This window comes from Agelaius tricolor, unplaced genomic scaffold (genome assembly GCF_023055355.1).
Source record: "Agelaius tricolor isolate 1412-34295 unplaced genomic scaffold, bAgeTri1.0.p SCAF_23, whole genome shotgun sequence".
Taxonomy (NCBI): domain Eukaryota; kingdom Metazoa; phylum Chordata; class Aves; order Passeriformes; family Icteridae; genus Agelaius; species Agelaius tricolor.
In genome coordinates this window covers 7,014,473-7,030,490 of record NW_027269283.1, presented here as the reverse complement: position 1 = coordinate 7,030,490, position 16,018 = coordinate 7,014,473, and the positions used below count along the sequence as shown (strand labels likewise).

The following is a 16,018-nucleotide window of genomic DNA, read 5'->3' as shown; positions in this document are numbered from 1 at the left end:
GCAACCAGGCATGGAGGGGTTACAGCTCTGTGCTCTTGTGCCACCCCCTGAATTCTTTCTTAGCCCAAAATCGGCTTAGCCTGCATTCCTCGGGCTTAGGAGCTGCCCAGGTTTCTGGACCCTCTCTGGAACTCTTGATGTGCCTGAAGCTGTGTGGAGGTGGCTGAGAATTGCCTCAAAATGCAAAACCAAAGGGAAAAAAAAAATCCCTGACCCCCAAGACCACTGATCTGTGTCCATATTGAGAATTTAGCAGAGGGTGCTCAGTGAATAATAATTCAGGGTCTCTGTATCACCACAGCTACAGGCTAATGGAGCTATTAGGCTACAACCTTTGCAGGAGTAACTTTGGAGTTTCTGTTATTGAAGGGTTAGGTCAGGTTATTTTCAAGTTTGGAAACTAAAATCATTGCTTTAAACCCAGACACACTCCCTGGCTACACCCTGGCTTTAAAATGGTTCCACCCTAAACCAGCTTTAGCTCAATGCTCAGTGTCTGTTTCCTTTCCCCACCCTGCATTCCATTTTCCCCAGGCTCCCAAGCCCTCCTCCTCTTCCTCCTCCCCCTGGTAGCAGTTCTGATTCTGTTAATCTGCTTGAACTCCAGAGATCAGAGGCATTTCCCCTCTCTCGAGTGCCCTTCTCACTATTTTATTTATTCCTTGTGCTCTTCTTTAGGGAGATCTTAACTTTTCAAAAACCTTTTACCCCCTTTTTGGTTCTTTACTTTGAAATTATGAGTGAGAAATCAAGAAGCTTTTAGTACTTAAACATAAATTCTATTCCTGCTTTGCAATCAGCCCTGTTCAGGACTTTAATTTCCTTATTTGCAGTACTGCTTTTGCATTAAAATGTAATAGGAATTAATTCTTAAGATGCAGTGCCTGGGAATCAAACCCAAGCTTTTCTGTACTGGTCTCTGATTAATTTTTTATTCTCTCTCTTTTTTTTTTTTTTCCAAGGCACTTGTTTCTAAAGGTAAATATTTGTTCTGAGGATTTTCAGAGTTTATAACTCAGCATTCTGTCATATCATGAGTGCTAATATTCATATTTAATGTGGTACTTGAATGTTTTATTTCTGTCCCTTCGTGTTTGTGTCTGCCTCTGTCCTGAGGAGCAGCAGGGAATAGTGTCACTCCTTTTATTGCCTGAATTAAGAGACTTGGAAAAAGAGGTTAAGCTTGCACTACTGTTAAAGTGATAGTCTCAAATTACTCTACAATTCTCTGCATATTTTGGAGAAACAAGAGTGGCTTAAGGTATTTCTGCACTGCCCAGTCATTCCTGCTCCTGCAAGAATACTTTATTATCCCACTTTAGAATAGTTTCTGAAACAATTAACTCACCCAGTTTAACCATTTCTCTCTTTTTTGGATTTGTTCTATGCTGTCTTTTTTAGGAAGATCAGCAGTTGGCCAGGTTTGCTCTGTAGCCCAAGGAACAGTTGAGTTGAGGTCACTGACAGGAGGTGGGGGAGCAGCAACAAGCAGCAGGGTTTGGGCCAGGAGCTCCTTTTGCTGACCACAGGAAAGTGTCTGCAGAACTTGATTCAATGGTAGAAAAACAAATATTACGGGAAAGAGATGAAAATTGATTTTTTTTTCCAGGTACCTGAAGCAGTAGAGGGAATTTTCCAGTTACTTGTTCACTGATTACTGTTTTGAGGAAGAGAAAGATGGGGATACACTTGTGCTTGGAACATGCTGCTGGAATAGCAACATAAAACCAGGTCATATTTGTGTAGAACAAGGCTGGTTTATTTTAGCAGTAGTGTTCTAGAGCTGGTGAGGAGAATGTTTCTGTTGGTAAAACACAGAGAGTGAACATCCTATGGCTGTAGGCTGGAAAATTATATTGGAGCCTCAGCTGGCATGGGCTCCTCCTGAGCCCTCCAGAAACAGGAGCAGCACTGGAAATGGGCACTTTGCTGCAGGACATTGTTTTTGAGAACTCAAATCCTGACAGTCCCAGATCACCCTGCTTTAAATGGTGGTGGAGAAGCTGTGGTAGGGCTCAAACCTGAAAGAAGAGGGCTGGGAAAGCACAGCCTGAAGGAAACCAAGTTTTTGATTCCATAAGGATTCACTTAAGATATCTTACAGCCTTCAACATAAAGAGAGTTTTTAATGATCATATGTGTTGTGGTTAAATATCTGTGTTTGCTTGATTGTTTCCTGCTTGAGGAAATTGGAGCTGATTCTGAATGCTGTGCACATTTATTGTATCCACATGTCTGCTGTTATGGTTGTAAAATAGTGCAAATCAAACCCAATATAGCTCATGGCATCACTTCCCCATGTAAATATTGCAGTGGGTGAGAATGCTGGGGTTTGCTTAACAAATAGTGAGTTGTGAAACACTTTTGGAAGGAAGATTTCTGTTAGAAAGGAGGAGGGAACTGAAATACAAACTTCAAGGATATTTTTAGCAGCTGGTAAAAGATTGTAAAAGATTGTCATTTTGCTGCCAGCCTGTGTGCTCCTTTTTTTTTTTTTAATTCCCAATCAAAAACCACACTATGAAATGAAAGCTATTTTTTCTTTTTTTTTTTTTTCCCTGAGAGTTTAAAAATTAATTGCCTTTTGTACAGAAGGAGATCAAGCCAAACCCTCCTAAACTTACAGAAGAAACATCATCCCTGGAATTCTAGATAAAATCAACTGTCAGGCAGATACTTGACCCAGATAGGTTGAAGAACCTCAGAAAATTAAGTCTTTTATTTCACCTAAGTTTTTTTGGGTCACATTCTGTCAGTGCACCTGAAACAAAAGCTGAGTTTAAGTGGCTCCCACTTTCCTTTGGTACTGAATTGCACCCCCACGCTCTCCTGCAGTTGTTCCGGTGAAAATCTCTGTGTGACCATGTAGAGAACCAGACTGGAGAACTGATCTGCATTTAAATATAACTTTTTTTAAATAAATCAATTTATTTTTAACATATTAGTTCCTGTCTCAAGTTCAATCACAACTATATGTGTAGTCTTGGTGCCACTGAGGAAGTAGCAGGGGAGGGTGCAGGAATTTGGCATGGGAGAAGTTGCTGATGCTGGGATCTCTTCCCTTTCTGCTTGTAAACAGAAAAAAATTTATGTTTTCCATCACACTAAAAATTACCCAGCTGTGTGCAGGAGATCCAAAACATCTGCCCCACATCCATCCCAGGCTGCTTCCAGGCCTGATGCTGTTGACTTTGCTCATTAACAACTTGTGTGGTGGGATGTTGGGTGGCACCAGGCTGGGAGGGGTGATTGGCTGGAAGGCAGCAGTGCCAGGCACAGCAGCAGTTCCACCAAGACAAGTGTGAAGTCCTGCATGTGGCACAGGATAGCCCTGTGCAGCAGGCTGGGTTGGCAGCCAAGGAGAGAAAAGCAGCTTTGCAGAAAATGTCTCCTGGTGAGCAAGGAGCTGAAGAGGAGCCTGTGTGCCCTCACAGCCAGCAGAGGCTGGCTGCCTGCCTTAGGAACAGCACTTGGAGTTCAGGATCCACTTTGGGGATCTCCAGGCCAAAAAAGACTTTGACAAGCTTGAGCAAGAGCAGCTGAGGCCATCAAGATGATGTGTGAGGAGAGGCCGAGATAGCTTGGTTTAAAATCTTGGAGAAGAGAAGGGGGGTAGGTGGATTATCCAGAGCCAGACCCTTCTCAGATGTGAGCTGAGAAAGGATGAGAGGTAATGGATGAGTTACAGGAAGGGAGATTCTCACAGGGTGAAAGGAGGAGATTCTTCACAAAGTGGTCAAAAGGTGGAGAAAGGACCTGGGGAAGTTGTACTCTGTCTTCCCTGCTGATATTCACAACTGGGCTGTACAAGCCACTGGAATCTTACTCTAAAATAGCTCTGAAGTCGCTTTCAACCTAATTTATTCTGCAGTTCTTAAAGATGACTCCAGGTGACAGAGCAGTAATGCTGCCCTAGGTCAGGATGACTTCTCACTCCCCTGTCTGCTGGTGATGCTGCTTCAGATTAGGTCCAGCTGCTCCTCTCTCCAGACTGGATTTTCCTGGGTTCTTGCCTTGCTGAGAGCAGGACTCCTGTCCCCAGAGGTGTCTGCCCTTCAGTTCACCTTTCCACCCTCATTCTGCCAAATTGGGTCCTGCAGGTGGGGTGAGCTACAGAAAAGGCTCAGGAGCTTTTTGTGGCAGCTACCTTGAATTGCCAATGTCTTTGGGGAGTTTACTGCAGATGCTGAGGGGTGAGACTCCAGCTGAGGAAGGTGTGCTCATGAACCACCCCTGCACTCTGGTGCAGCTTGGGAGGGCTCCTCAGAGATTCCTGAAATTTGCCAGGCAGGTGGAGAAACACACAGGAGCTGCTTTAAAGCTCTGTAAATGGCAGGTGAGGTGCTGTTCCTCTCCTTTGAAGGATTCCTGTGCCTGTGGCTGGCTCCCCCTCACTGCTGGGGGTCACCTCTGTCACACAGCCCCAGAGACTGGGGCCACCACGTCCCTGCTTTGTGCTCCTGCCACCCTGATCGGGGCTGTGAGGAGGAGATGACAGATTTCTGATCCCCTCTTACCTCCAGACTGTGATGAAAAGAGCAATATTGAGAGAGAGAGACACCTTGCAAAACGTTGCCTTTAGTTCTTGGGAATAAAGCTTGTTTCTGCTTTGAGTTTTCCAGCAGCAGATGCAACCTTGTATGGCTTTTATTCACTCCTTTCTCCCTTCTCATGGGTTTAGTTCTCCAGCTACTGATTTCTAGGTGTTCAACTGTCTACATGAGAGAGCAGGAATAAAGGATGAAAAGAGGAAAAATAATTTAAAAAAAAAGAACTATGAAAGAGAATAATAGCATTGGGAGTCTGGGAAACCCCACTGGGGGTTTACTGAGAAGGTTAAAACACAGTACAAACAAGAAATAAGTGGTGTGAGAGAAGCAGACGCTGAGGAGGTACTTTGGTAACAGCTGAGTTTAAGCTGTAATGAGAAAAAATGACAAAAGCAGGGAGAAGAAATACAAGAGCGAAAATTGGTTTGTGTATTAAAGTAATTAATTAAAGTAGTAAATGGAGTCTTTAAAATGGAGCCTTTCCTTGCTGTTTCTGGGATGGCATGTGTGTTTTGTTCAGTTGTTGGACTGGGTTTAATGCTTTTTACTGTCAGCTTCTTCCTAGATCTTTGAAAATAAATTATCACATTAACATTTGGATACTTTCAGTACATTGCATTACTTTGATTTGTGCCATAGGCCTTTCCAAGGGGCTGACAGATGTCTGTAGTGCTTGATTTTTTTGTGATTGGTGCAACTTGCTTTTCCCATTCCTGGGTTTGTGACAGGAGCTCGGTTTATAGGACTTCCTGAGCTCACACAGTAGCCATCCTGAGTGTGTTGGGAATATTTTACTGCTCCTGTTGTCTTGGTGTGAGGTTTATTCCTCTTCATGGATCTGTTAAAGCCTGCCTGGTCTGTGTGGCTGGGAATGAAGTGTGTTTTGAGCTCAGTTGGGATGGGTGACCTCTGTGAAAAGGTGCTTGCAGTCCTTGCATCCCTGTTATGTGATGCTTCATGTGTAGGTAAGAACTTTACTGTTGTTTTCAGAATTGTATAGAAGTACCGTGACCAAAATTGTCAAAAAATAGGCTCTGTGTTTTATTTGACAATAAAAGCTAACAAGAAAATATTCACCCAAGTCAACAAATTTAAGAAAGCTTTTCTAAAGCTTCTGTATTTTGGAAAGTAGGCTGGTGTAATAGAATAACTGCAAAATAATGATTTGCTAAAGAGACTAATGAGCTCAGTTTTCAAGCAGCATTAATGCCGTGTTTAGCTCGGGATTTCCTGCATGTGCAGCCCTGCAGTCCCAGGGCTGTCCCAGCAGGGTGAAAAACGAGCTCTGGAGGGCTGGGATGGAGCTCTGGGCCCGTGGCAGTGAATAATTGCAGAATAGAAGCTCATTGACTAAAGCCTGGTTTACATGGGGCTGAGGCACTGTAGTAAACAGTTTGGATTACTGGGAAGTGATGGATGCTTTTGATTCATATAATTCTTTGGCTAAATCTTGTCAAAAGGAGCTGCATTCTAGAGAAAAGAGAAGTGGTTTTGGAGGCACTGTGGAGAGGAACTTGGTGCATTTTTTTGGGTTTTGGTGTGCTGAGAGTATTTTAGTACTTATGTGACTAAGTGGATATTTATTTTGCCATAATGTGTGTTTGATTAGATTACATCAGCTATAAATACTGGAAGCTCTGAAGCATCTATTTCACTGTCTGTCTCTAATCTTGGCTTTTGAGGAACATTTAATGTCTTGTTGTGGTTACAATTAATCTGTGTGTGTTTTAGCAATTAGTGTTTATGTGCAGCGGGCAGCAGCCAATGCTGGCAACTGTCAATCAGCAGCTGCAGCAGGCTCTGAAAAGGAGTGCAGAAAGCACCAGGTGATTCCCTGCCTGCCTGGTTATTTGGGAATGCAGTTTTGTGGGCAAACACCCTTTGTGGCCTGAGTTATGTGCTGTGATTCCCCATGCAGGCAGTGGGACAGTGGTATTATTGTGGCTGTGATGTGATGAAGCTCTGTTACCTTACCACTTTAATGGGCTAAAGTTTCATTTGCTTCCTTCACCACTTTTTGTAACAGCTGCTGGTTTTTACTGTCTTGTAGTTTTTCTTTATGTAGGCATGCTGGCTTGTTTTTAAAAAAACTTCATTATCATCTAGAAAAGTGGATATCCTGTGAGCCCCTAACGGAGGGATGACAAAATACATAAAAATTCAAAGCATTTCAATTCTTCTGCTTGGCTAAGATTTAATAAAACTGATAATATGAAATTATACAAGCAAAACACAGATGGAGGAGGGAAAATGGCTTGTTTTAAACAGAGAGCATCTCTGGTAGTACACATTTATGAACTTCCTACTGTGTTTGTAGCCCCCAGCCTTGGGCATTCCCTCCCTCTCCAGGGTGTGGGAGCACTCTGCCTATGATTGCTTTTTCCTTCTTCTTTGCTTTGAGGTTGTTTGTTTTTTAAAGGAACAACTTTAGCAGTAGGATGTACTGGCAGAACAGTGCAGCTTAGTTAAACCAATCTGAACATGTTCTGGAATCTGATATGCCCTGAGCTGGGACTGGGAAATTTGCTGGCTGCTCCTGGCTCTGCAGGCTGGGCACCTTGAGCGAGTCCCCACGTCGTTCTCTGGCAGCCACCACCTGTGAAATGGAGATAAAAATAATGATCTTCCTTCAGCTGTTTTCCAGGTTACAGGGCACGGTACCAGTGTCCTCATTGGCATTTTTTAATAAGGCTCTGCAGATTAATGCCTTGCCCTGGTTTGAAGGTGTGGAAACCAAGGGCTGGTTTGTCCCCCTCTGCCTCCTCCCTTCTCCTGAGCTTCCGTGCAGGAGTGAGTTTATTGCAGTGCTGTGTGTGGACAACACCTGAATTCCTTGCCCTGAAGAGTGCAAAGTGAATTTATGGAAGCAGTAGGTATTAATTTTGTAAGTGTCCTACCACTGGTTTGAGCTCTAATAGTTCCCTCTTGCATTAAGTAGATTTAAATCTCTTTTAAACTAGGAGGCAATAAAATATTCAGGATCTGTAAAACAGCGTCTTTCTCCACTGATAGCTCATTATCTGTGCTTTCTCTTTGGATATGGATTTTTTTTCCTTCTCCCTGATAGGAGAAATGCCACAAAGGCATAAGTTTGTTGGGAAGCTTCAGCTCCGTTTGCCAGGTGCTCAGCTGGGCTTTGAGTGTGTCAGCTGTGTTTGCTGCTGCAGATTGTGGAGTAGGTAATTGCAATTTGTTTTATGCACTTTTAAATGGGCTAACAGCCCTTTTTGTGTGTAATTTTTTGTTGTTTCATGTGAAGAATAGAGAGGAGTCTGAGAGTCATTTTTCTTTACACAAAAATACATAAATTATTTAAGCTGATAAGAGAGTCAAAGTTCAAACAAAGGAGGCTCTTCAATTAGGCCTCCCCAAATATACAACAATAAACTGTGTTTTTGCAGGAAGAAGTTTACTTTATCATAACTTTTTTGGTTTTGTTTGGGTTCAGTAATTGATATATTTGTTACTAATATGTTATATTTTTATACAGTTTCTTTGTAGTTACATGTTGTAAAGTGGCTGATCAGTTTGGGTTTTTTTAACTGTAACATTTCTGTACAAAAGCCACTTTGTGAAATATGCTGGTAACCAATGGTTGCTGTGTATTTTTCAGAAAGTGACCCCATGGGGTTTATACCCATCACCCCACTATTAGAGGCTGTTTATTACTGGGCTTCTCAAAACCTTCATCATGGGGAAGAAACAAAGAGTGAAAATTTGGGCTAAGTGGAGTGTAACATTAGGGAGAAAACACAACTTAAACCTTTGAATGTAATTTCACTACTAGCAAACTATCCTGAAATCTTAGTTTAAGATAAATAATCTTATCCAGGCTGTGGGTAAAATACACATCCTCTGCCCTGTCTTCATAGTGTGTGGTACTGAACTGAAGCCCAGGTGGGAGGCAGGAGGGAAGGGGCTGGAAAAACAGAACCCCCGGGTGTGGGGCAGGAAAAGGGTTCAGTAATTGATATATTTGTTACTAATGTGTTATATTTTTATACAGTTTCTTTATAGTTATATAGTTTGTTATATGTTGTAAAGTGGCTGATCAGTTTGGGGTTTTTTTACTGTAACGTTTCTGTATAAATCCCATCCTGTGATATATGCTGGAAACCAATGGTTGCTATGTATTTTTCAGAATCCCAAGGGATTTATACTCAGTACTCCACTTTTAGAGGCTGTTTATTACTGAGTTTCTCAAAACCTTCATCATGGGGAAGAAACAAAGAGTAAAAATTTGGGCTAAGTGGAGAGAAGTGTTTTTTTCTCCCTAAAGTTAGGGAGAAAACACAATTTAAACCTCTGAATGTAATTTCAGCACTAGCAAACTATCCTGAAATCTTAATTTAAGATTAATAAGTAGTCTTATCCAGGCTGTGGATAAAATACACATCCTCTGCTCTGTCTTCATAGTGTGTGGTACCGAACTGAAGCCCGGGTGGTGGGGCAGGAGGGAAGGGGCTGGAAAAACAGAACCCCCAGGAAAAGGGGGGTGAGGGCAGGAAAATGGGGATGAGGCAGGAAAAGAGGGGTGAGGGCAGGAAAAGAGGGGTGAGGGCAGGAAAAGGGGGCTGAGGGCAGGAAAAGGGGGTGAGGGCAGGAAAAGGGGGCTGAGGGCAGGAAAAGGGGGCTGAGGGCAGCACTCCCGTGCAAAGCAAAGCCAGCAGAAGCGTTGCTGCGTTCCTGGCTGCGTTCGTGCCCCGCGGTGGGGCCGCTCCCGCAGTTCCCCCCGTCTCTGACCGCGTCTCCCCCGCTGCAGGCGCCGATGCGGCCGGGACGGAGCCCAGCAGCTCGGACAGCCGGGTGGAGCGGCCGGAGCCCTACAGCAACGTGGAGGAGGCGCTGCTGGCGGGGGAGTCCAGCTACATCCAGCAGCCCCTGACTCCGGACAAGGAGGATGCGCTGCAGGCAGCCACTGTCGCCAACCTGCGTGCGGCTCTGATGAGCAAGAACAGTTTGCTGTCGCTGAAAGCCGACATGCTGAGCGAGGACAGCTCGCTGCTCTTCGAGTACCTCCCCAAAGGCACCCACTCGCTCTCCCGTAAGTTGGCCTTCTTCTGTTTTTTTTTTTTTTTTTCTCTATATTTTTTATTTTTTAGTGTTGCTTTAAGGGAAATCTTTAGCGAGAAGAAAATAGAGGTCACCGCCTTGTTTGTTGCTGCTAGCGTGTTTATATCCAGGTTTAAGTCCTGCTTAATCCCACTTTCCGTAAAATATGGAAACTTTAGTCTGATATTGATCCAGCTTTGTTGTTAACTGCTGAAGTCATAGAAGAAAATACTCAGCCTGTAGTGCTTGCCCTGAGATTTCTGTTTGGCTCGTTTGCACAATGGTACTTACAAACAAAACACAAAGTATTTGAGTCGTTATGGGAAAGGTTTTGAATCCAAACTTGATTGATGTTGAACAGCTTGAAGGTTGCTCCTGTGTCTGTGGGAACAATTGGGATGTTGTAGATTGCATGATCTTTACTTCTTGCAGTTTAATTTTAGACCTGCAAGTAGTGAGCAGCTATTGATTTTGTTATACTTGCACCTGGAAATGAATGTTTTTCTACTGGTGTTCTGTTGGAGACAGCCGATGTGAACCATTAGGTGTGGACAGCTGATTTTTCAGCATATTTTTGTGTTTTCTTCATTGTAGCCTGATTCTCTAGTGCATAAAGGAAGAAATTATTAATGCTGTATTTTAGTAATGCTCTGAGAAGGTCCATAATTTGTGAAATAGAATAGAGCAAGCAACAGTTTTCTGAATATTACACGTTAATTTCCAGAAGAAAAAGTTTATCTATGCTGAGAAAACTGACCAAGTAAATAGAATGAAAGGTCACTTAGGATACCTATTATTCTATTTTCTTTTGGTTTCCTCAATGGGAAAAGATAGATAACTTTAATGGTCATAGAAGTAGAGAATGAATCACAGAATTGCAGAATGCTTTGGGTTGGAAGGGACTTTGAAGATCATCTTTTTCCAGCCCCTTGTCATGGGCAGGGACACTTTCCACTAGACCAGGGTGCTCCCAACCCCATCCAAGTGGCCAGCTGACCCCTGGAGTTGTGTGACAAAGGGAAATAATTGCACAATGCAGTGTCAAACTTAGTGTCTCTTTTCACTTCTTGTGTCTGAACAGTGGGATTGGTTTTTTAAAAAATCCAAGAACCTTCAAGTTTCTGTACTTTATTCTGTAGCTTAAATATTTGTGGGGAATGGCTGGTGCAGGGTTCTGGTTTCTTTCACAGTAACTCACTTCCCGAAGGATCTCCAGTGAAATCAGATTTAGATGGTTCAGATGGGGCTGCAGAGTTGAAAATCCCTCAGTTGCAGTGGAGCAGCACAGATGTGGCTCAGTTCAGTGGCAGGGTGCCCTGAGCTGGCACAGGGAGGGTGGGAGCCTGGGTCAGTGTGTGACTGTGGGTGATGGATGCACCACGGCTTCGGGTCTGTGGCTCCTGACAGGTGAAATCAGCAATTTCATCTTCTGTCTTGATAAATTGGAATAATGGCGGGGCTGCCCTCTATCCATCATCCTTCTCCTTGTTGGAGGATCTTAGGTTGTGCTTAAAAACTGAAGCACCACTTGACATAAGATAAATGTGTACGAAGCAGTCATAAATCCAGGTTAAAAATTAGAGATTGCCCAACCACCTGAGAAGCAGAGCTTGAGGAGGGGCATGGTACAGCAGGAGACAGCTGGGTTTAAAATAAAGCTTGATACAGGTAGAAAAGGGGGTAGTTGATATCTCACTGAGGGGTGCCATGGCCCAGAGGTCCTGTCCAGCCTGTATTTAAGGTCCTTATTTTCCAGTCTTCTCGCTGTTACTTGAATTTCATTCAGCTGAGCTTCAATTATTTCATCTTTATGGAAGCAAAGTGAAATGCCCAAGTCAAAAGGAAGGCTGCCTGCTTGGTCTGTAGCTCTCACAGCAGTCAGGGATGTGGCTGTGGCCTGGTAAGAGGATTTTTATAGAAGCCAGGAGTTAAGAGACATATTTTTCTTTCATCTTATTCAGATTCACAGGTATCAATTTATTTTAGTCCCTTGAAAAAGATCTTGTGATATAAGATTCCCTTTTAAGTGGTCATTACTGAATACAACAGAACATCAAGTTTGATGAGAATTTTCAGTGTATAAAATGACAGTGAAGCAAGTGGTAGGAAGATTGTGGAGATGTAAAAGCACAGTCTAGGTTGGTGCTGGCTTTGTAGGTGTTTTTGACATTTTTCTTCAAAAACAATTTGAGGATGTTGAGTCATTTTAAGTCCTGTGTTATATTTAAAAAAAAAAAAGGAGGAGTAAGTAGGTAGGAGCACAGTGAAAAAGCCTGAATTTAACAAGACAACCAAACCCAGCAGTTTTCATCTGTCTTGGTTTGAAAAGAAATGCACTAATTTCAGGGATTATAAGTGATCAGTCTCTCTGACTGTAAAGAAGTGTTTTTTAATCTTGGCTGCTATCACTGGATTATCTTCTCTTAGAAAGCACTGCAGTACATAACTGCCTGAAGGAGCAGTATTCAGGTTTTGTTTTGATTTTTTTTTTCCTGAAGGATAAAGGACTTAATGGAGGTGGACAGATGCAAAGAGGGTGTTAAACATGTTTAAAATTTGGATGAGCCATTTCTGAAGGGGATATTATTCTCCAAGTTACTGCACACATTAAAAGTTTTCACTTGATCTTCCACATAATTCTTCCTGTTTTAAAAATTAGAGGATATCCCAAGGTTTTCATTTTACCACGTGTTCTTTTTAACTAATTTATTATCTGATCATATGAGGTATGAACTTGTCATTCTGCTGGTGGAAAATGAAGCCCAGAATGTGTGTGGGGGGGTGTTGTATCACTGTGGTGAATTTCTGAAGTTAGCCAGTTCAAACTCATTTAAAATCAGAAGGGAAAATTTAAATACCTTGCCATTTGGGTAGCACAGTTGCCAGATAACCTGCAGCTGAAGGGCTCTGAGAGTTTGATGTTCATGATGTGTGATCAAGATTGACGTTGTTCATATGCTGCTCAGAAACCTGGAACACTCAGATTTTGCAGAAAAAAAATGTGTGAGTTACTCATGGGTAACACCGAGGCTGTCTGGGGAACTCTTGCTCACTGAACCTGCCTGGGTTCTTGCTGGGGATGCCTTTCAGATAAGATATCATGAGAGTTTTCCTGCTCTTGCCACGTTTTCCTGGTTTGTCTCCAAAAGCAGGTGGTTGTTGTGTGATTTCTCTCTGCAGAGCTCTTTGGTTTAATAACGTGTTTTATTTCATTTATGAGCCTGAACTTTGGTAGCATTGTTCCACATGGTTACATCACACAGCCAGAAGTCTCAAAGGCTTCAGTTGAATGTTTTGAGATGGTTTTGCCAAGTATAATCAAGAGAAGGAGAATTTTAATTTTCATCAGAAAATGAGGTGGTTAGTTTGCATCCTTATTTTCTCATTAAAAAAAAAGAAAACTTGCAGATCGTTGTGGGGGGACGACTCCCTTAAAGGGTGACTTCCACATTTCAGAATAGCACATTTGAAGGCTTTTTTATATGTCTAAGTTTGGCTTTTCCTGTTTACCCTGTGGCATCTGAAACTGTTTATAGAAGCAATTCCTATGAAGCTTCCAGTCCAAGTGATTACGTGGTACACAGAGCCCTTTTCTTTTGGGCAAACCAGCTAATAGGTTATTTTTAGTTAGTGGTTCATTGGAGCCAATAATTTATCCTTGCACTGAATGTTAAGAAATACATTTTACACAGTGGTCAACTTTCCCAGGAAGAAGTTAAAGGTATTCAGTTTGGTGTGGAATTTTCATACATGGTAAAAGAAGATTTAGGGGAGAATGGATGCAATTTTAAATGAGATACAATAACTTTGCCTCTTTTCCACAATATTTTACTGTCCAGCGGTCACAAGAATTCTGTATTCACACAAATATTGCTAAACCCTTACTTCATTTTCTGTGTGCAGAGCTGACTGAAGGAAAGTGGGTTTGATTCCTGATTTAGAAGTTAAAATACTTTTGCTTAAAATTCATTCTAGTACAAGTTTAGGAGGGAAAAAGGTTTCTCAGAGTACAAGTCAGAACTGACATAAATCTATGTTCTTGTGTACAAAATGTGGGTCATTGATGTGGGTTTCTCTCTTCTTGTGTTACTTGCAGTTGTTGAAACCAAATAAATACTGATTATTGTTTGAAAACTCACCTTTGTTGTGTTGTACATCTTTGTGTGTTTATATACCTTGGATGATAGTTTATTGCTTCTCTGTGCTTTATTTCATTGCTTGTTCATTAGCCTTAGTTTTTGCTTTAAATGCAGAGGTTTTTTGGAACCTGGTGCTAATAAAGAATTCATCAAGCCAGGCCCCACTGGTTTATCTTTACTGTGTGCTAAAATACCATTAGTTCAAAGAATTGTAACCCAGAGATGCCTTTGGGGCAGTTTGAATTGGTTTGGGATGTTCAGGGGTAAAGAAAAAGAATCTGTGTCTGTGTAGGCAGGAATTCTGCCATGGACCTGTAGAGCTGGATTCCTGGTAATAGTTTCTAACAGGAAGTACTGATAAATTCCTTTTTTCCCCTGAATTTTTTCCTATCTTGAATTTCTGGTATTTTGTTGTCCTACATTAAAATGATGACAGCAGCAGATGAGCAGCACCTGAAGGAAACCTTGGAGCTTTGTTATCCCAGCTGAACAGCGTTAACTCAGCTGGGAAAGATATCGATCTGCCATCAAAGCAGAGGAAAGCAAATCAAACATCCAGCTTGTGGCACCAGAGCAGAATTTCCTTTGATAGCTGATAAAAAAGTAAGGTTTGGGATTGTTCACATTTTGAAACTTGGTGTGGTTTCACTCGAGTGCTTTGTTGTCACCGAGATCACAGCGCATTGTATTCGGACACAGTGTAAACTGTGACTTGTTGTTTGTAGCTGCATTAAAAACTGGGAGTTTTATATCCCTGAAGGTTTCCATCAGACTCTTTTTTGCTGGAAATGAAAAAGCCTTTAGGGCATTGAGTGCTTTAAATATGAATTTGTTTATTTTATGCCATATTTGCTTCTGGTTTTGCCACCTTGCATTTCAAAAAGAACAAACTACTCAGTATGTCATTCCAATATTCAGTCAAGGCACGTGCTAAAGTTTGTACAGTAATTTATAATGTACAGTGATATTGATGACATGGTCTTTATTTGTATTTAGCTTTGCCATTGATCCTCAGGGCAGTTTCTGGAATATTGTTTTCCATTTGGCTGTTGCTACAGTGTAGGCGAGGGCTGGACACAGCAAGTTTTCCTTTTGAATGATGGGAGATTTTTAGACTGTAATGACTGTCAGGTATAATCGAACAGTTTTGTACAAATATTTGAACCTCCATCCTTGCTAAATAGAGAGTGACAGGAATCCTTTTTTCCATCTTTTGTAAAGCACTTTGAGATTAAGTACTGACAGTCTGATATTAAATAAACCACCACGGACAGATCTTGAGATCTGAACCTGTGACATAAACTTTCAAGAAAGTTAGTGGAATGAAGCTTGATGTTTCCTTAAAGGTGGAAGTGTATGTGTTCAGAATGATGCTTCTCCAAGAGAAATGTGGATATTTGTGCTGCACTGTGCTCCTTTCTCCCGACGGACTCTGTAGTGACCGAGCCCTGCGACGTCACTCCAGTACACACAGACATTTGGGTGGGGAGGCTGGTTTAAAAAAAAACAACCAACCCATCAACCAGAAAGACCAAAAGCCTGGCATCCCTGTCCTGCTGCATTCCCTCCCACTGACAGAAGATGAGCTGCGAGTGCTGGGGCGCTGCCTTTGCGAGGCCGTTTTTAAAGCCACCAGCTGGTGCTCGTTCACGTGGGTGAGATTCGTTTCCTGTGTTCCCCAGGGCCTGGCACCAGCTCGAATCCCTCAAGGGGTGAAAGTGATGGCAAAGTGGAAGCACCATCTCCCCCGCTGCCTTCAGCACACCTTGCCACTCAGAGCCCCACCAGGATCTGCTCTTCTGGTGAAATGTCACCAGAAACTGGGATAAAAGGAGAGGTGCCTTCCTCAACCCAGGTAAGATTGAGGGGGGGAGGAAAAGGGGGAAATACAAAGAATTTGAAAAGCAAAGGTGTCTGTTTGATCAAATCCTTCCCAGTTAGGAGTATTTTGAAAGATCTGATACCTTATACTTTAATCTGTGAGCTTTTTTTTAAAAAAAATACAGGTTGTTTTAAATCTAGAAGTCTGTTGAGGGTCAGGACTGGTGCTGTCCCAATTTTAGTCTTTCCATCTTACCTCAACAAAACTTCTGTTCAAAAATCTGTGAGTTTTTTAAACATGAATGCTCTTTTTATTGTGAATCCCTTAATTTGCACAACATTGCACACTAGCATGTAATAATGGCATGAGACTTCAGCTACCCATTGCTCACTTCTGGTGTTGGGCATTTGGGTTTCTTGTAACTGTCTAAATTCAGACAGAAGTGGGCTGGCTCT

General features: G+C 42.2%; 1 protein-coding gene across 9 annotated transcripts in view; it reads left to right on the top strand.

Moving 5' to 3' along the window:
- The window catches only part of ZBTB46 (zinc finger and BTB domain containing 46), a 52,956-nt gene that overhangs the window by 22,565 nt on the left and 14,373 nt on the right, over positions 1 to 16,018 (top strand). For 7 of the 9 annotated variants that reach the window (XM_071446932.1, XM_071446931.1, XM_071446930.1 and 4 more), the window contains 2 exons: positions 9,313 to 9,594; positions 15,424 to 15,596. The exons of 1 other annotated variant lie outside the window; for it this stretch is intronic. In XM_071446932.1, the coding sequence (XP_071303033.1) occupies positions 9,313 to 9,594; positions 15,424 to 15,596 (455 nt within the window). The remainder of the gene's footprint in view (positions 1 to 9,312; positions 9,595 to 15,423; positions 15,597 to 16,018) is intronic. One more of the 9 variants, XM_071446934.1, reaches the window with a different exon arrangement.